We start from the raw sequence: 20,643 nt of genomic DNA on the forward strand, positions 1-20,643 counted from the left end.
TTCACAGAACGGTGGGGGTTGGAAGGGACCCCTGGAGACCATCTCGTCCAACCCCCCTGCGTGAGCAGGCACACCCAGAGCAGGGGCACAGGGCCGCGTCCAGGCGGGGTGTGAATGTCTCCAGGGAAGGGACTCCACACCCTCCCTGGGCAGCCTGTGCCCCTGCTCCGGCACCCGCACAGGGAAGGGGTTTTTTCTGATATTTAAAGTGGAACTTCCTGGTTCCAGCTTGTGCCCGTTGCCCCTTGGCCTGGCGTTGGGCACTAATGAAAAGAGTCCAGTCCCATCCTCTTGACACCCACCCTTTAGATTTTTACAGGTATTGATGAAATCCCCCCTCAGCCTTCTCTTCTCCAGGCTGAACAAACCCAAGTCTCTCAGCCTTTCCTCATAAGGGAGATGCTCCAGCCCCCTGATCATCCTGGCAGCTCTCTGCTGGACTTGCTCAGGCAGTTCCTTGTCCTTCTTAAACTGGGAGGCCCAAACTGGACACAGCACTCCAGATGTGGCCTCACTAGGGCAGAGCAGAGGGGGAGGATAGCCTCCCTCGACCTGCTGCCCACACTCCTTTTAATGCACACCAGGATACCATTGGCCTTCTTGGCCACAAGGGCCCGGTGCTGGCTCAGGGTCACCTGGCTGCCCACCAGCACTCCCAGGTCCTTCTCACAGAGCCACTTCCCAGCAGTTCAGCCCCCAGCCTGTGCTGGTGCGGGGGGTTGTTCCTCCCCAGGGGCAGGACCTTGCACTTGCTCCCACTGAATTCCATGAGGTTCCCCTTGGCCCAGCTCTCCAGCCTGTCCAGGTCTCGCTGGACGGCAGCACAGCCTTCTGGTGTATCAGCCGCTCCTCCCAGCTTGGTATCATCAGTGAACTTGCTGAGGTTACACTCTGTCCCTTCATCCAGGTCACTGATGAATAAATATGTTGAACAGGATGGACCCAGCACAGACCCCTGGGGAACACCACTAGTGACAGGCCTCCAGCCAGACTCTGCCCCATTGATCATGACCCTCTGAGCTCTGCTGTCCAGCCAGTTCTCTGTGCACCTCACTGTCCACTCATCCAACCCACACCATACTGTTGATAACAATGTGGTGCTTTACAAATAAGCTCCAAATACAGCTTAGTTAAGTGCTCTTGTTGGTTTTTTTATTCTGAAAAGGTAGATCAGATCTGACCTTTCTTCCCAGTCCTGGCTAGTCCATAGGCTTTTCCACAGAGATCTCCTCCAAGTCCTCCCACTTATTCTCAGAAAAGAGTCAGACAAAACCTAATGATTCTCACCCATGAGGTGAGTTACTAGACCTTTCCTGAAGGTACAGGGCAGCAAATCCAGGCTATGATCCTATTTCCATGTATGATTTAACAAAGCCAATAGCAAATGACTCGCTGGAAAAAAAAATCCTATTTGCTTCTGAAAAGCCCCAGAAACAAGACCCCTCACTATGATCAAACACTGTGTGTGCTGCGTGGGTCAGAGGGATGACAGAGGGAGTGGTGCTCACCTTAACTTTTCAGTCTTATTTGATCCCAGACCTGTTCCACATTAATAGCAGGATATGAATTCCACCACCAGAATAATTAAGGGTCACGTTTCAGGTCAGGTGGGTGACGGAGCTGCACGGTTGTACAGCTATTACAAATACTGCATGCTTGTTAGCACAGCCAAAAAACATTTTTCAAAAAGCTTTTTAGCGTTTCTTTCCTGGAAACATTATACAGCATGTCAATGTGGAATCCAAGATAAATGGTGACAGCATTTATTGTTGTTGCAGTTGGATTTTTCTGGGGGGGTTTTGCAGAGGGGTGGGTGGTTTTGCTTTTTGTTGTTTTGTTGTTTTTTTTTTTTGGGGGGGGGGGTGGGTTGGGTGGGTTTTGGTGTATTGTTTGTTATTGTTTTGTTTTTTAACTTGCAACTGCTTAAAATAGTCAGGGAAAAAAAATTACTCCATTCCCTTTATTTTTTCTGTATACAAAATTTCAAAGGTTTGGGGTTTTTTGTTTGTTTGTTTTTTGCCAGAAAAGTCTAGGTTATGGCTTCACGTTAGGAGGATTACTCACACGTGCAGAGATAAGCATAGTCATGACAGGGTTCGCTTCACTTCTGGACATGATAAATTGGGATTTTATGTGGTTATTACAAAACTTTTAAAGACATTGTATTTCATAACAAGGATTGCTGTTTATTGAGGACAGAATTATCACACATTCTGCTTAATTAGAAAACGTGATTGTCCAAGAGATGTTCAACCACACAGTAAATAAATGGATATTCTGAACTCTATTTTTTTCCACATGTCTTAAGTAAATATTTAAGAAAAAAGTTAAAATATTTACTGCACAATTTTTTACTCTAAAAATTATTACATTTTCCAACCAGGACAACTTTTTAATTGGAAACCACTTAACCGGAAATTCTAATAAATTATCTGGTAAACAGTATTCTACTGTGCTTATTCTGTAAGTGTTATTTGTATCTTAGAAAAACAGACCTGTGCTTCTAAATTGTACTGTTTACTGTAGCACAAGGTGTTAAATGTAACCGAGAATAACACTTTTTGGCAGCTATTCCATTTAATCAGACGTGCAGCAAAAACCAGTCATTCAGCAACATCTGAATTATTTTTCAAGCACTTAAAACAAGAAGAAAAGCCCGTTAAAAACATGATTTCTGCAAAGTCTCGCAGCTTGTACATTTTCTTAATGCTCATTACTGCCACAATGCTTTTCTCTCTCATTTGTGACTATTCTGCATGTACGTTTAAAAAAAAAAAAAAAAAAACCACCAAAAAAAAGGAAATAAGACCTTTCTGCTTTTTTATTAGCTGAAATTTCACTTTTCCTCCCCCAACCCTCATGCTTTTCCTTCACGTAAAACTCTTTATGATGAAAGTAAAAGAGCAGTTCACTAGGGTTTTAGTGAAGTACTCGACCTCTGACTAAAGGAAAATACCTGTTTCTCTGCAGAAACATGCTCAGAGGACGCACATGAAGAGAAGATCCACATCACTCACTTTTGTTCCTGGTCTGCCTTTTTACCTCCCTTAGGGGATTTTCTTCCCTTCAGATCAGGCCAGACCACCTTAGGTTTTAGCACCAGTTGTTATTTCTAATGGATAACCGATCCACATGATTACAACAACCTGACACTCTTTCTTTTCTAAGTTATTCTTCTTTAAATAACTGTATTCCTTATTTTAGCAGTAAGAGAACAAACACCAGGGGAGTAAGCATTTTAAAATTCATGTTGGGCATACCAGAATGCTCTAGACCTCTCTGTCAGTAGTGAGCTGGAAACATTTACTTCCTCTTTTCTTAAGGGATGATTAGTTCACATCTTGCCCAAAGCTTCAACTTTTTGGTTTGGGGACTTCTTTCTAAGATTTGACCGTTCCAGTCAAGAGCATAATTCAGCCAGGAAAATACCAAACAAAGAAGACAGAGCTAGTACATCTGGCAATATCACTTAACTTAAATGTGTTTGTCAAGAGATAACTACCTTAAAACTTTCAATTTTGAAAACATTACCTCCTATTCAGCTGATAAATAAAGTAAAACCTAAAACATCCAACACACAGAATATTCATCAACATCAACAGATTCATTATTACAAAATGGCTCCGAATCAGCCAACAATGAGTAACAGAGAAATCTCAAAAACCCTCCCAAAATGCAGATAAAATTTATTGTATTTATTCTGGGAATTTAATGCCACAGATCATCACGTAGATGGCTCTGAATTTGCTGTCAGCAACATCCCAGAAAACAGGATCAAGCAAGGGGGAAACAGTGATGCAGAAGTATCCTCTCAAATCAATATTTCTGTCTGATTTTGAACAAGTGCCAAGGTATTAAAAATTGCCTCTGCTAGGAAGAACACCCAATTTAGGACATACACATCACTGTGCTCCAGATGCTGATTGCCTGGAGCTGGGTGATCTCCCAAGCGGTCGCCCCACAGCATGGTTCGTTGAGGAGCCCCAGGACTAGGAGAGCAGCTGGTTCTGGATTTCAATGCGTGCCAGGTGCCGCCAAGGACGCGGTGGCCAACTGTCATGGTTCTGCCCCAGTCAGCAACTAACTAATCCTTCACTAGTACAAGCACTACCCAGCAACAACTGAAACATCTGTGTGTTATCAACATTGTCTTCATCCTGAGTCCAAAGCACAGCACTGCGCCAGCTATGGTGAAGAAAAGTAACTCTATCCCAGCTAAAACCATGACACCAATGCACCACCTTGGTGCCTCCCCCAGTCTCTCCAGTTCCAGGGAAACCCAATCCGTGTGGGCACCATGGCTGGTGCCTGCTCTTCGTAGTCACAATTTCTTGTTTGTGTCTGACCATTCCCTCCTTTACTGCACGGAGGCTGACAGCACATCATGTCTCAACATCCTCAGCATAAAAAGTCTTCAGTTCTAATATTTCAGAAAAAGACATTATTCTCGGCAATCTCTACAGCACCTATCACTGCAGAAACTTAAATGTTGAAGATAAATGATTGTGCCAAAGCAGTTGCTCTCAAAGCTTACTTCCGCCATCGGCATTACTCATCCAACATCCTGCCCCTTGTTGACATAAAGCACACGTGCATCCAGGTCCCTAGTTTTCATAGGAAACATTCCCCATTTTACCTGCTAAGTGTTTATACAAGGTGAGATTTTGTTTCATCTTTTAGCTTCTTCTATGTCCTTTCCTCAGTCCTGTTTTTCCTCTGAACTTTGGGCAGTTTGAAATTTTTTCAATACTTAATGTGACAAAGTTTTTAAATGTTTCAACCCTACTGGGCACACTCAAAATCGTGATTACAAATAAACCATTTGGAAAATGTCAGTCAAAGTCCCAAGCAATTTCAATTTTATATCAATAGTAAACCTCTCCTCATTTTAGCAGGAGTTAGACCAGGTCTTCAGGCTGACTGAATAGCTGCATGCTGCCAGTTAAATTTGGAGCTGCTGCTGCTAGATTTAAGTGACTTTGTCTCACAGTGGCTATTGACTCGCTTTGTCTCACACAGTAACTCAGACCAGCTATTTAAGACTGTGTTACCATCTAATGCAAGTCCATATCCTTAAGGCCACATCCTCAGGGCCATATAGAAACTTTTAAAATTGGATTTTTCAGTTAATTAAAAATGTTAATCTTTCATGCTCAAAACTGAGTTGTAAAAAATGTACTGACAGTAAACTAATAGACCTGAATTTGTAAATAATATTCACATTTCACAAATCTGTAATTGCCAAAACTGTGTGAAACCTCTAAAAAAACCCAGAATCGTAGAAAGAAATTTGTTTTGATAAGGATATCAATGAACTATGTTAATACATATTCCAGTGTCTTCACTGGGAAATACATATGATAACATCCCTTCACCAGACATCTTTTCCAACCCCTACCGTTCTGTGATTCTTGTATGTCACTTATCTCTTTACATTAAAAAGAATTCCTATGTCTGTCTGCAAATATCTTGTAAGTATTTTTCAGCAGCCAATTCTGTCTAGATCTTTAGGCCCCTCCTGTGATGCTAACATAATGTGCTAACATTAACACAACACATTAGTAATGATTATAGCATCATTGCAACAGTATACAAAATGTTAAAATATGGCATTTGAAATGGAAAATATGCACCAACAAAAAGATGCCAAAGTAAACAGTGACGTCTACTTCCTAAGCAACACACAGATACTCTAGATAATATTTTCTACATACAATTTTGTTGATGTTGTGAAAATACACCATACCACCATTCGGGGCAGGGGGGGGGTGGAAACAAACAAAAAACCCCCAAAACCCCGAACCCCAAACTTACTACAGAGGCCATCAAATTAAAGAATAAAATCTTGTGCTTCATGAAAACAAGAAGTACTCATTTACCATACAATGATAAAAGACCACGTAACAGAAGATGAGGAAACGGTCCCTATGCTAGTTATTTTATCTCAACAAATTAGCTATCTGAGAAGTAATCATGCCACCTTTTACCGTCCAAACAACAACCACAGATATTTATGCAACAGCCCTAATATATTTTACAAAAATCAACGGAGCAAATTTCAATTTCCTGCCTCTTCCAGGGGCCTCAGCTTCTACTGAGAAAAACAATAATATCCTGCCTTAAAGCATTGTTCTATATCCAATAAGTAGCCAGATCTAATCACAAATAATTGATAACCTGAAAACCAAAATTATACATCCAACAGTAGTCAACATCCAAATACATATCTAAAAGCGTAAAAAATATTGACTTGATTGAGAAAAAAAAATACCAAAGTGAATAATCAACAGAAGCATTATAAGAACAAACAAAGAAAAAGCATCACAAGCTGCCTCACTTGGAAAGAAAAACCAAAATCTAGCCATTTCTAAGACTGAACTACCACATGCAACAAGAGCTACAGGGATCCTAAACCATGAAGACTAAGTCCAACACTCATTATACTACAGAGCAGAAATACCTCAAGGAAGATCCCACAATCTCTTGTCTTTGGACTCGGAGAGAACACCAGTTCTCACTCATGACGTACTAACCCACAAAATCCTGCACAGCCTACCCCATCAGTCATCCACCCCAGGACGCACCTCGGAACCTGGCACAAAATTCATATTCAATCCTATTATCATCAAAACAGCAAAACAGAATTCTGTAAAATTATCACATTCTAGAAATCCACAGATAAATAGAACAATATTCATATAACAACAGCTTCTAACATGAATAAAATCTACACTACGCTTCCATTCCCTCAGCAATCGATGCAATTGCTTTGAGGAATATACATACAATTTTCTTCCTGCCATCGTGATGACTTTTGACAAACAGGAATAATCCTTGAAGAAAACACTGCAATTTTCAAGCAAGCCATCAAAGTAATAGATGCACATTACCACACTGCAACATGAAAATTCAGCTCTCCCTAGCAATGTGCTCCTAGCTGTCACCATATCCAGGTACCACATATCCCCAGATACAGCAACTTCTGTGAAAGAGCATTAATTACTGATTAAGCTATTAAACATGTAAGTTTACCAATTTTGTAATCACCTGGTATTGAAAATGCCTTGAAAGAAAAATGTCATCAATCTTTCTATCTGGCTTTGCACAAACCAATGTATACAAATGGAACCAGAGCATGAAATGCAAACCACTGCATAAGTCCTGGGCTGATCTGCATGTCTCACTGTCAAAGCAGCAGATCTATTACTCACAAATGTTTAGTAATATTAGCACAAGAGTGATAATTCCTGAGCTAAAGATGAAGAAAAGCAATTTGCAATACTTGCAGCCATGATGTTGTCTCCTTCACTCAAAGATCTTTGCTACAAAAGAACAAATCCTAGTTTGAAATAATTATCCAAAATAATCCTACTGAGTCATCTCTCAAGGTCTGGTGGAAATTCCATGTTGTATCTTTGACACAAAGCATTACTTAAGCCTTTCTTCCCCAAATTATCTTAAATTTTTTTTGGTGGGTTGATATACGATTTATTTCCACCACCACCTCCACCCCTTTTCAGCCAAATTTTAACACTGGTACACAGTACCGCTTATTTTAGGTGTAGTCCTAAATTTTTAGACACAATGTTTTAGACAAAACATTTTTTTCTCTGATATGACTGTCCAATTACAGACTGATAAGAGTTTTCACTTGATTGTTTTCTGTTAGTCATGTTTGTGCATCACCACTTTTATTGCTTTAGGAAGTGATATTAGGCTCTAAGTTTGTTACAGACTCAGCAGAGTAGATGAAAAACCTGAAGACTGGAAGAGCATACATGTGATACCCATCTTCTGAAGGACAGAAACTGAAGAGGTCATGACTCTCAGATCCATAGTACAATATTAATTTTTGGAAAAGTACTGAAAAGAATAATCAGACTAGCTCTCCAGGGGACAGTTTTATTTGGTATATGTACCATTCATGAACTGAACTGTGAACTAAACGTATACTCATTAAATATTCCAGTGACATCAAACCAGAACTCTGTGTGTCACAGAAGATGGGATATATCTAAATTTATCCTGACAAACTGGAAAAAAATAGGATGACATTCACTAAAGACAAGTATAAGATGCTAAATACAGACAGGAATAATCAATAAAACAAATATAGACTACAGAACAGTGGGGATGAATGACTCAGGATGATATCACCACTGAGTAAGTCACGTTTTTGTAGAAAAGGCAAAGAACTCTGTGGGTACAGACTGCAGAAAACCTTTTGCTCTGCTCTGTATCAGTGAAACGTCCAGCCGGACATCAGTGTCCATTCAGGGCGCTGCAAATGGACACAGACCAAGAAAAACAAGTGCAGATGTTACTAACATGAAGCATTGGTGGTATGCAAACAGGTACTGAGAAGCAAGGCTGGAAAAAATATTCCACACATGTTAATCTGAGAACACTGTGAGAGACATAGGATAATAATCTCAAAGTATGCGAAATATTGCTTTAAAGGAAGGGTATAAAAAACAAACGAACAAAAAAATCTACTTTCCAAGTCTATGATAACTAATTGGCTTTAATTTCAGTATGGAAAATTCAAGAGATACAAGAAAACATTTTCTACTACAAAGACTAAGAGACTAGAATAGTCCAAAGCAGCATAAATACATGGAGTTTGAACTGCAGCAGGTTTCTCAAAAAGAAAAATTAGATTAGCATTGGAAAGAATAACACAGATATACCTGAACCTTCTGTGGAGTCAGAGAATATGGAACATCCTTTCTATTTTCCACAGTCTCCTAAGAAAACAGCTTTTGCCAAAACTGAACCACTGCCGATGGGATTGCCACATATGTATAAAAATCTTATCTCAATAAATATGAAGTAACCTTTCTTATTCATGCAATTAAAAGGAAAAGTCATTATAATATTTTCAGGCTTTTCATTTCATCATCTATCAGACTCTGCTTGTATTGTGGGCACTTTTCATTTCATGTTCATCGTGTGTAAGAAAAGCAAAGGCTTGTAGAAAACAAACTCAATCCAAAGAAAAACAGCCTCTTTTTTGCTAATAAAATCATCAGAGAATAATATACAAGCCACAGTAGACCACTGAGATTGAATTTATCAAATAGAAAACATCATAAAATAAATAAAAATATACCTAAGAGGAAGTTCAGTTTGCTACTTTCATTCATTGTGTCATTTCTGGCAAAGTCCAGCAATGACCTCCAAAAGACAGTTTAGACCACATTTTCTGGTCTGAAGTCTTTGATAGTTGTTCTCTTAAAATAATATGCTTAAAAATGCTATATATTAAATGTGTAATAAGCCTCCTTTTTCAGACTCTTTTCAGTTGTTATGCAATGTGCGGAAGTCAGCTTGCAGCTCATAGAATCTCTTATCCCTACTAAAGTCACCAGTTCAAGGTCTCTGGAAAAAAAAAATCTAATATTTTGCTTTACATTTTTCTTGATAAGTGATATTTTATCAGAGCTTTTTTTTGTCGTTTTGTTTCTCCTAAGCAGCATCGCAAAATTTCCCAAGGGATGCTGCAGAAGGTCCAGCTGCTGAGGAAACACACTGGATGAATAAACACACTGCAGGGTAGAGATCCTGTCTGAAAGTGAGACAAATTGTTGTATACTCTCAGGGAAGTTGATATGACAGGCCCATAGGAAACTGTCCTCAGTTTTCTCTTATCATCTCCTTTTCACATTGAGCAACAGAAGTTACATTTAACATTACAGGGCAATGTAAAGCAACACCAAAGATAAGAACATTATTTTTGTGCTAAATAAATCAGTGTATAAATAAGGTTTAAGGAAAACAATGTTGCTATTTTGAAAAACTTTCTTCAAGGAAAGGAGTTCTTTTATGGGACTGTGGACATAATGAATCTTTTAAAACGTGTAAAATGGACTAATTTTTCAAACATGCAAGGTCAGACGAATTCTGCACCTGATAATAATTTTAATACAAGCAGGTGCAAATCATGGGTGAAGTGAATGTACATTCATGGAATGGCTGGATTTAGGTCAAGCCTGGCCACCAACTGTACACAAACAGTTAGAATTGTATTGGCAAACCTGAAACTTCTGCATCTTCATACACCTGCAAGCACACAAAGCACTTCTGTAAAAGGTTAGCAAAGATTTAAAATTATGTCATCAATTATTTCAAGCCCAGACAACAAAGTCATTTATATTTCAATGTCTAACACAAGTTCTCTGCTAAGTCAGGTCTTCAGTGGTTTTGTGGCGGTTTGTTTTCTTTAATCATTTCACCTCTTTCTCCGTAGGGAATGCAGAATCTCATAGCCTGCGTCACAGAAATAAATACCTTGCAACTCTGGGAAACAGGTTTACTGTGGCATGTAATTAACTACTGCTAATAAGGACGAAAACACGTATGGTGGCATCAGTTTTATTTTAGAGGGAGGAATGGTATAAATATTTACAACATCCAGTCGGTATGATGTGAAAACAATTTCACATAATTTTGCTTCTCTTTGACTCTGTTTATGATATCAAATGCATGATTTAAAATTATTTTCACACATCCAAATAATGAATTGATTGGTGTAGCAGTATGTGCTGCAAAGAATTTGGAAAATGGTTTTGACTATAAATGTCAGACTTTTAAGTACATGTTTAGTTAGGCAAATCTTTAAAACACATCCTTTGCCCCTTACATATAAAGTCAATTCAGGTGTTTCCCAGAATGAAATACTTCCTTGAAACAAGTCCTTGAAAGAAAAAAAACAACCCATTATTTTTAAGCCTGCCTTCTCTTTCTTATATGTCTATGTAAAGTGGTTCTAAGACAAGCCTAACGTGGAAATGTTGGTGTGGTACTGCTTAGTCCCTTAGAGGTATTGAGCGCTCTGTACCTCAAATGCTATTTAGGAGCATAACAGAGAACTGAAGGTAAATGACATTGTAGATCTTAACTTGTGACACTGCACTTCACAGAAACATGTGGGCTCAAGAGTACCATCACAAAACAAGCTAGACATCGTGAGGAGCAGCAGAGGCTGCCAAGCATTGGGAGCAAGGTTCTCCTCCTTCCTCCCTCTTCCCTACCCCGTTCCTCTCTCCCAGACACCACCACTAACCTCCCTGCCTGCCTTCTCCTTTCCCTCTCTGTTCGAGCACCTCTGTCTCTGCTGCTTCCTGACGCTTCTCATCTCCCAGCCCCGCATTTGTCTTCTCAGACATCCTCTAGTTTGACTCTGTTGCCTGAGCACCTGGTGGGTCTAAACATGTGGAGAGGTTTGTGGAGCCCCCAGGGCCACAGGCAAGCAGTTCGTCAGCGTAAATAGCCACCTTCACAGCTCCACTTCAGTAACTGGCCACAGCCGTGTGCCCCACCACAGCAAACATGTTTGCTCTTCAGAGGAAGATGCAGGTTATAAACCATCCTGCTCGCGATAAGACCATATACAGAACACCCATTAGCAATCACCTATTTGGGTAAGGCAGATGCTATTTACTTGCTTATTTAAATGTAAATTATATTATGGAACAATGATTAAATACGTCGGTAGGCTACGCTTAGTTGTTGCTTACATTTTAACAACTTTTGGATTTTTGGGGCTGTCTATCGGTATATTGTGTCTCAGACTATAAATAAAAGAAGGGAAAACAGATTAAGCAGTAGATGAAATTCATCTTTCTAAGACTGAAGCAGAATCCTTAGAAATTCATCACAAAAAAGTAAAGAGAGATACTCAAGCCATAAGGGTGAAGCATTCTTACCTTGTACGATTAAAGGAACAACTATTTCAGAAAAACAAGACACCTGCAATACTGACAATGAAAGTTATTGCTGAATTTATTTTCCTTCATCCCATATTCCTATCAGACACCCACATATGTTTGCATTGCATGAACAAAAAACCCACATTATTTAAATTCTTTTCTAACTTAGTAAAACATGTGACAGCTCCTAGGACAGTGCAGTCAAATGTTGGGAAGAGTTAATGAAGGAGTAATTTGAAAACAAGTGTTTATGAATGCCTAAAACAAATGCAGACCTCAATTTAGCAAAGCATTTAAACTTAAGAGTACTTCACTGAATCAGGGTCCATAATTAAATAATTGTAATTAAGAGCGGGCTCATTCAGAACTAGTAAGTACCTAATTACAATGACAGCTATAAAATTAAGAAGCTATAAAATTAAGAAGAAAATTAAATGTAGCCTTAGTTTCTTTGTCATCTAGAGTCATCGCTTAGTTTCTGTGACTCTCACTGCTTATCTGTCATATGGCGTTACATCCCGTATACAGAGATAGATAAATACACATATACACGCCACATAATAATCTAGATTAGAAAACACTTTGAAAATATAAGAGTAAATAAATGCCAAATATGATGAACTCGGGTTATATTTACTATCACCTGTTAAGTTACTGTCACACAGTTTAAAAGTTGATATGATTTACCAATTCACTAGAGTATTAAAGGAGAAAGCTGCCTCCCTCCCTACTTCATCTTCCTCTCCCACTTCATCCCCAGAGCTCCAGTCAGTACAGGGTCATTTTCAATAGCAGTTACCAGAATTTAAGAACTAGTTTCTCATTGTTGATGATACAAAACAAAAAGCAAACCACCCCCCGCCCCACGGTCAGCTTCTCAGATATCCTCTCACTAATTCCACCACAGAAAGCAATAGTTTAACGGGCACGGACTGGAGCATTCCCTCGTGCCCTTTAGAAATCTAATATGAAGTTTATATCATTCTGGTGAACTGCTGTGAGAAGCTTGCAACGCTCAGAGCTACACAAAGGACATAATGCCCTAAAGTCCTCAGTAAAGCACACAGAAAACAAGGTTTAACGGGGTGGGAACGTGGTGGGAGGGGGAAAGGGTCGAAGCCCTGTAACATGACAGTAACTGGCAGCCAGGAGATTATCACACATGCCATTCGTGCCCTGTGCTGGCATCCACCGTTTTGGTCTTTTATCAAAAAGAATCAGAGCTTCACAAAACAGCCTCAACAGCAATGATAACAAGAAATCTGTTTAGTTGCTAGTATGAAAGCAATTAGAAATGAAATACCACCTGTTCTTGCCCAAACCTAGCAGCCTCTCTCTGTTCAGACAGCTATTTAAAAAGCTTTCTGCCCTATACCAAATGGCTTCTAGTCTATTCAGCACGCCTGTCTTCAGATCTGAAAGACACACAGAACTGTGCACTGAACCACATCTCACATGATTATTTAGGAGGGTAGCATATGTTTGCTGTTCTATTTTCTTCATAAATCAAATTTCCTTTAGTCAGGAAAAAGACCGACAAATAAACCTGGCAAAAATATATCTGACTACACATAAAAGATATACCAAAGTAACAAATCAGGCAGTCAGTCACATACAGAATTGCACACGGTGAGGAGAGATTTCATGTATTCGCACATTTAGTTCCCAGTATGTGGGACTTTGGAATCCATTCCGCAATTCATTAACATCATCCATCTAAGGTTCTCAAAGCGTTTTACTTCCATTAGTTCATAATTTCCCTAAAAAGCAAGTAACATTTTCACTATTTCGCAGGTATGTGCACTCAGAGCAGAACTCCCCTTATGTAACCTGGGACCTACATCCGAGCTGGTGGCCCTAGTATTGCTTCATAATCCAAACCTATATCTATTCAATGTAGGTCAAGGAGTTTCAGGCATAATTCATGTGGTCAGATGTAGATATACTCTTCACGAGAGGATGTATTTCCCAGACTCCTGCAGCAGGACTGAATAGCTCTCCAAGGATTAGAAGAGCTGTCTACAATGCAGACATCCATCTCCAGTCAGATGAGACCCACTTCTATTCCCATTCACACTAGATGCATTGCGTCCATTGTAACACAAGTAAACTCCCTCTCCTCCACCACAAACCCCTGATCTTAACACCTATACCTTAACCACTAAATCATCGTTCCTGAGGAAAAGCCCTCTAAAGAGCTCACTGAACTAGGATCGAGGGAAGGTGGATTTCATTTTATGTATGACAGTGACTTGCCAGACAGTCTTTCCCATTTGTTTACTTCGTGCTCATGTTTTCCTTCCCCGCTTCTGTAAGCTGTTTTCAGGTGGGCAGCTTAGGGTAGGAGTGCTCCCCTGCTGAGCATTACTGCACGACCTAATAATTCAGATCCATTTTCAGGATGACCGCATATTAGCATAATGAAAACAACAAGTAGAGAGTAGTACTGAACAAACCTTCTGCCTCAGCAAAGAAAACAAGCTTTCACACCCACGCAAGTTTAGAAACTGTAATCTTTTCCTCTGTTCAAGCTCTCAATTATTGCTAAACTGAATTTGGAAAAAAATCATAGGTGTTTTTTTTTAATGCTAGCTGGTATTAAAATTTAACTGCCTAGATGTACAATATGCCTAGGTTTTATCTCTAAATCTATTCCCCTGGTTTGGGTCTTATGATGAACAGAAAAAAAAAATGTTCCTAAGAAACCTTGGAATCAACCTGTGAATGAAAAAATAAAAAGAAAGGAAAAAAAAAAAAGGAAAAGAACCCCACCCCACATACAAATCACCCTGCACATTTTAAATGGCCTACCTTATTCCATCTGTACAGTACTATGCATACAATAGAAAAACAGTAGAGAGAGTTAAATACTTCCAGAAGGCAACCTGGACTTCGTATTGAGATGAATTACTTAGTAAGTAATTCGAGCTCAGTCACTTTGAAGTTGACAACTTATCTTCACCCTTGATGCTGGGAATAAAAGCACTACTCAATTAGCAGCCTCCAGTCAGGTGACCCGAATCTTTCTCCTTCTTCAACAGGGATTAACTTCTCCCTGTGTTAACAAGGACCTGATGCCCTTCAGCAAAATGTTGCATGCTTTGTCCTTCCCTCACCTTTTTTCTTTCTTTTTTAAATGTGTTACCTAGACAGGCTATTCATTTGAATTGCATCAGCCACAGACGTTTCATTTTTTTCCTACAAGCTTCAGTTTTGGCAAAGATGTTTCGTCCCATAACAGGAATTTGAATGCTAAGGAACATTCTATTGCTCAAGCTTATCACAAACACAAAGATTTGCTTTTAGTGTTAACAATAACTGACGTTGCCGTAGAGGACTGCTAACCCAAGACAAAACAGGAGTCATCTGTAAAATACTCTATTGTTCAGTAAGAAAGATGAAAAATGTGTTACAGCACATTTCACCAGCAGGAAACTAGAACATTGCTTTATGTGAATGTGTAAATACAGATATTCATAATCTAAACACTTTCCACTGCTTTTGTCTATTTAAAAACAAAGACACCAGACAACTTTTTAGGCTCTGAATCTTCTCTTCCTTGCCTGAAAAAGCAATTTAATAAAAAGCACTGTCCCTGTTAGAGTGGTTTGCAGAAAAAAAACAAAAACAAACCAACCAAAATAGATGATATTTCTGAAATTGTATTATGCTATTACGTCTGTCCTCAGTGTTGTGAGCTTTTTTGGTATGATGATAAGGCAATAATTCCTTAGAACCACAGTAATAAAGGCAGCTATAATACTCCTACATTACTTCAATGCCGTATTAACTCTATTACTTTGGCTAACTCTAGTGAAATAAAACTTACCTTAAAAATCAAATCCTTTTTCCCATAACGAAGCTCTTTCAGCTGGGCTTGGATCTTTTTTGACTGAAAGTAAGGATAATAAAATCAAGGGGTTTTTCATTTTAAATATTTAATTTTAAGATCAGAAAAAAAAGTTAGCAAGTCCCGACAACAACAGGTAATAGATCAGCTTTAAAAGGCAGAAAAATAATTAAAGTCAATTGCTTTTCCAGGGAAGGATGTCTAAACCAGGCAAAAGTATCAAGGAAAATGTAAAACAGCACTCACCTGAAGAGCATACATGAGTCGATACTGTTGTGAATAACCGTTTAGCTTACACATTTTAGATATGAGGTATTATTAATACTTTCCATAAAGCATAACTGAAGGCATCACCTTCAAAGTAAAGAATCTTCTTTTTCTTTAGAGGAAAAAGCTTTCCACAATGTTGCATATGTTCTTCTTTGTAATGACCAGGGCGTATCCAAATAAACTAAGTTCTCAGTTTGTGACCGTGTCCTCTAAAATAGGCAACGTTCTACTGATTTATATCATCTTAGGCCGATATTTATTTTCAACATTGTTAAATTTACCCTTAAAATAACTTTAAGTAATGGTCTATCCATTCTTTTCTTTAACAAAATATTACAGAAATGTTTTTTTTTATCCTACACCCAAGTATTTCACTCTTTATCTAAGAATTCTGTCAAAATAATTTCTATTTAATAAAAAACACAGTCTCAACAACTATTCAATAAGTTTGCTCGCATTAGTTAATAACAAATGTTTAGAATTCCTTGGGATGGATTAGAAGTCTATTCCACATTTACTGAAACAGCACATCCATAAATATAACATTATACAGATGGTAGTATATCCTGCATAAATTAGAGCTTTTAGAAAGATTTGATGTCTGTCCAACTAGTGCAGTCAAATTCAGTGACAGACTTTTGGGAAGGATGAATGAATCTAAAAATAAAATGTTAGAACTTGCTTTAAATATTTAAGAAGTAAGGCCAACTTGGTTATGCATTCTGTAAAATCTGAAACAAATAGCCAGGATCAGTTCAGGTCACTCATTTCTTCTGTAACTATATCTGCCATGATTTCACCTACACAGCAGAACGTGCCAATTGCCTACACTCAACAGCCCTGTCCTCTGCTCTAAACAGTGCAATCGGCAGAGCTATGGAATATATTCCACACCAACTGAAGATCGATGAGAAAACCTCAACCAACTTCAATTGTTCAGGAGTTGTGCTTAAGAATTGCAGTCTCTGTGACATACAAAGGATTCAAAATGGCTATAGAGGAATCTAAGAGTTACAGTGAAGGTATCACTCATTTGCTAAATCACAAACCTGTGGTGAAGTTAAGAGTGTGTAATGTAAGCATGTATATGACCTGTAATTCTTTGTGTTAAAATTTGGTGGTTTTGTGGGTTTTCTGGGCTTCTAGGGAGAGGACATACAAAATGCTTTAGTGCAGTCAGCCAGATCAGAGCACCATTAGATGCTGGAGGATAACAAACTCTAAACCACACCATCCGGCAATATTGTCCTGGCAGGTTCCCCTTTCTGCTTCTTGGAAAGCCCAAGGCCTGCACCACCCTGCCCTCCTCTCTCCAGGACTCTGAATTCCTGCAGAAGAAAAGCCAGCCACATAAACTGTGTAGGATCACAAGCATTCTCCCATCTATGCAACTACAACAATTCTATCCATGAAGGGCATTTGATCTAATAACTGAAAGGATACTGATTTCACACAATCGTTATGCTTGGTGAGCACAGTACTTAATTAAAGAGCAGAAAATACTGTGTTTCTCTGGCTGACACCCCTAACTGGCAAAACAACAACAAAAAAGTATGGTCATGTAGCATGTTTGCTTATTCTAATAGCACTAACCCACTTAAAAGCAACAAATTCGCAGGATGATTCATAAAGTTTGAGATTCTTAAGGTTTAAAATACACTCACAATCTGCTGCCTTTAGAGTTCGCTTGACAGCGAGGCTTGTCACACTACACTAAATTTAATTTAATCTTAGGCTTCACTCTTATATTTAAAGACATTTATGTTGCAAATATTAAAGGAGACATCATCAGGGAAAAGATCTTCAAGTTAATTACCAAACATTTAAGATGTTATGCAGCTAGGAAAAACAAACTTGAAAAAGAGAGGAAAACCAAGATCTATGTGGCAGACACTGCCAATTTTTAGCAGTAAACAAGGGAAGAAAATATATTTGTATTCATATACTGTAACATGTTTGAACACATCTCCAGTGACACCGGAAGATAACATAGATTTTGACAAGCTAGCAAAAAAACCCAACCCCAAAATCCTATTGTTTCCTACCATTGACAATTTCTCGGAAGCACTGGTTGCAGACCTTTAGTTAGGCCAAATAGCTAATATGACTAGAAATCACTATTTTGATCTCATAAGTTTTGACCTCTAAGTTAAAAAGTAGAGTCTTCAATGAAGAAAACATGTTCAACCATAATTTTGAAAACTTTAGTCAAGATGAAAAGTGTTATGCTTCTGTTTCATTCTGGCAACGTGCAATGACTTTCGCAGAAGTTATAGTTGCAAAAAACATGACTAAAGTCATGTAAATGAGTAAATCAGATTTATATATAGTAATATCCTCTTTCATGAAAAATTAAATAGCTAAAGAGACTGCTCACATAAATACAGTTACTTGTACATTTATGTAATTGCAAAAAAATAGGGCTTTTGTATCACAAACTATCTTTGCTAGCTCACTCTTCAGTAGAGGGAGATTTCTTTCCCTGCATTTATAAAGTGACCTTTTTTTCCTTGAAATAATGAAACATTCTAGGAATCAACAATAATAAATCTTTCCTGTATCTATAAATTATTTTTTAAAGGCATTTAGCTGTTCCTGCCTTATTATAGGCATGGAAATTGGGGAAAGGAAGTCCATTTTATACACATTATAGATGTATAATATACATCTACAGAGCTATAGATACTTTTCCTAAGCAAGCCTTTATTTTATTTGTCTGAAACTTGAGTTTGCACCTTACTTTCTAAGACATTAGAGTTCCTTGTAGTGAAGTCACAGAAATAAGTTGAGATGAGAGTGCTTTAGGAACACTCACCATACACACGTAATATAGATTACATATGAGAACCTCACCAGAAAGGACTTTGAAGCAAGCTTCTTTTGGGTATGTTAGATTTAGAATAGAGAAGAACCTTACTTACCTCTTCTGCATGAATACCACAAAGCTTGTTTCCTGACAGGAGCTTGTTTTTGAGGCTTTTGTTCTGAGAAGGAGGGGAAAAAAAAAGGTTTATTACTTGGAATTATTGAAATATTAAGTGACCCTTTAAATATTTGATCATACTAGTTTTATTTTAGACATGGATAACACCTTCAAGTCACCAGCAAAGACACAGATAAGAAGACATGATAGATGCATCATGGCACAATATCCTCTCTTACAGAATTCTAAAAGACTATGACTTTGCATTAAAACCTGCTTTCACAGGAACAGGACATGTATAGAAACCTTCCAAAACACTCTAGGCAACTGAAAGCAATTTAGATTGAATATGCTGAGGTAGAAAAGGAACGAAAAACCCTCTAAATCCTTATCTGGTGTCAGCTGCATAGCTCAATATCATTTTCAGTAAATCACTGTAACAACTGCATAATAGGGCCAAGATCTCATCACGCGACCTTGATGATCAAATTCATGGGGTCTTTTTGCTAAATTTCATAATTCAAAACTGCAAGTAATCAAAAACTTCAGAAGGTTAACTACCTGACAGCATTTTGCCAACTCAATATGTTTTTTCATATAGGAGTTTTAAATGTATTTCTTCTCATTTTCAGGGAAATTAATAAACCTTGATAAAATGAATTTCCAATAGCCTGGTAATTCTTTCTGCACTCCTCACTCATATTACCCCATAATTGACAGTCAAGGGTAAAGGTTTCTCTGCAGTGTGGACTTCTTTCAACACTGTTCAGAAACATAAGTATTTGATAAGCAGATCTTCGAGTGCTGGACTTAAGATGCTTACACTAAAAAGAAATGAAAAATACACCAAAACCACCTTCTTCTGTGTTAACGAACTAAACATGCCTACAGAAACCCAGCCCATCACAGTTCAGGAGTGTATATTTATTACTGAATAGCAACAGCTTTCTTGAATATTGTACACAAGAACAAGCTGACATTAGATAAAAAAGGGTAATTCCATCCAGGACATCCATTCACATTTAGGTCCAAATCTCACTGAGACACTGAAATCTTTATTTCCACAATTAGAAGCTTGGAGTTTTTATTGAAAAAAAACTTTCTTATTAAAGCGAATGCAAAGAAACTAAAATTCCCTTTGAAATCTCCTTTACGCGACCCCAAACTAAGGAGAAGATATGACATAATTTCACACGTTTCACTGTTGTTATCTACCGGGCACAAATACACATCAGTGCGGAAACAATAAATCCTTTCCAGCTGTTAGACACAGGCACCCACAGCTCTGTAACGCAATAAAAAGGAACCTGGATGTTACTTTGAATGCAACAACCCAGATTCTGCCTCACAAAATGTGACTTACAAAGGGCTGGGTGTGGGGAGGGAGGACAAATGTTATTCTCATAAGTCTCACAGTTGATTACTTTTTGTTCTTTATTTGAGAATTATGTTGTAGATCATGACCGAGCAGCGCCTTGTTGGACTAGCCACTGCAGAAACACAGAACAAGACAACCAGCTCTGCACAAAGGGAACTGAGTAGCAGATACAAGATGAACAAAGATAAACCAAATAGAAACGAAAGAGATGAAACACACCCAACACATCTATTGCTCACCGGGGTGCATCTGAAGAGCTATGTTGGACTGTGATCACACAGTAGATGTGATTGGTTTCACATAAAAGATCAGCATCACCTCTTGGGGTGACGGCCAAAGAGATGTGCCACAGGCACTGCTTCATTACAGAATTGTACTTTGCACTTTGTTTTGACTAACCAGGTTCGTTATCCTCCAGTCCCCCTACAGCCTGGCGATGGTTGGTTTAGGTAACAGACTCTAACCACATTTCAGAACCAAAGAAAGAATGAGTTATAATCCTTACATTTTT

The 20,643-nt window shown here is 38.4% G+C and overlaps 1 protein-coding gene across 1 annotated transcript in view; it reads right to left on the reverse strand.

Moving 5' to 3' along the window:
- LUZP2 (leucine zipper protein 2) overlaps positions 1 to 20,643 on the reverse strand; it is a 200,217-nt gene that overhangs the window by 49,899 nt on the left and 129,675 nt on the right. The window contains exons 6-7 of the mRNA XM_075094953.1: positions 18,753 to 18,815; positions 15,541 to 15,603 (exon numbers count right to left, since the gene is read on the reverse strand). Coding sequence (XP_074951054.1) covers positions 15,541 to 15,603; positions 18,753 to 18,815 — 126 coding nt within the window. The remainder of the gene's footprint in view (positions 1 to 15,540; positions 15,604 to 18,752; positions 18,816 to 20,643) is intronic.

Source organism: Phalacrocorax aristotelis, chromosome 5, assembly GCF_949628215.1.
Source record: "Phalacrocorax aristotelis chromosome 5, bGulAri2.1, whole genome shotgun sequence".
Classification (NCBI taxonomy): Eukaryota; Metazoa; Chordata; class Aves; order Suliformes; family Phalacrocoracidae; genus Phalacrocorax; species Phalacrocorax aristotelis.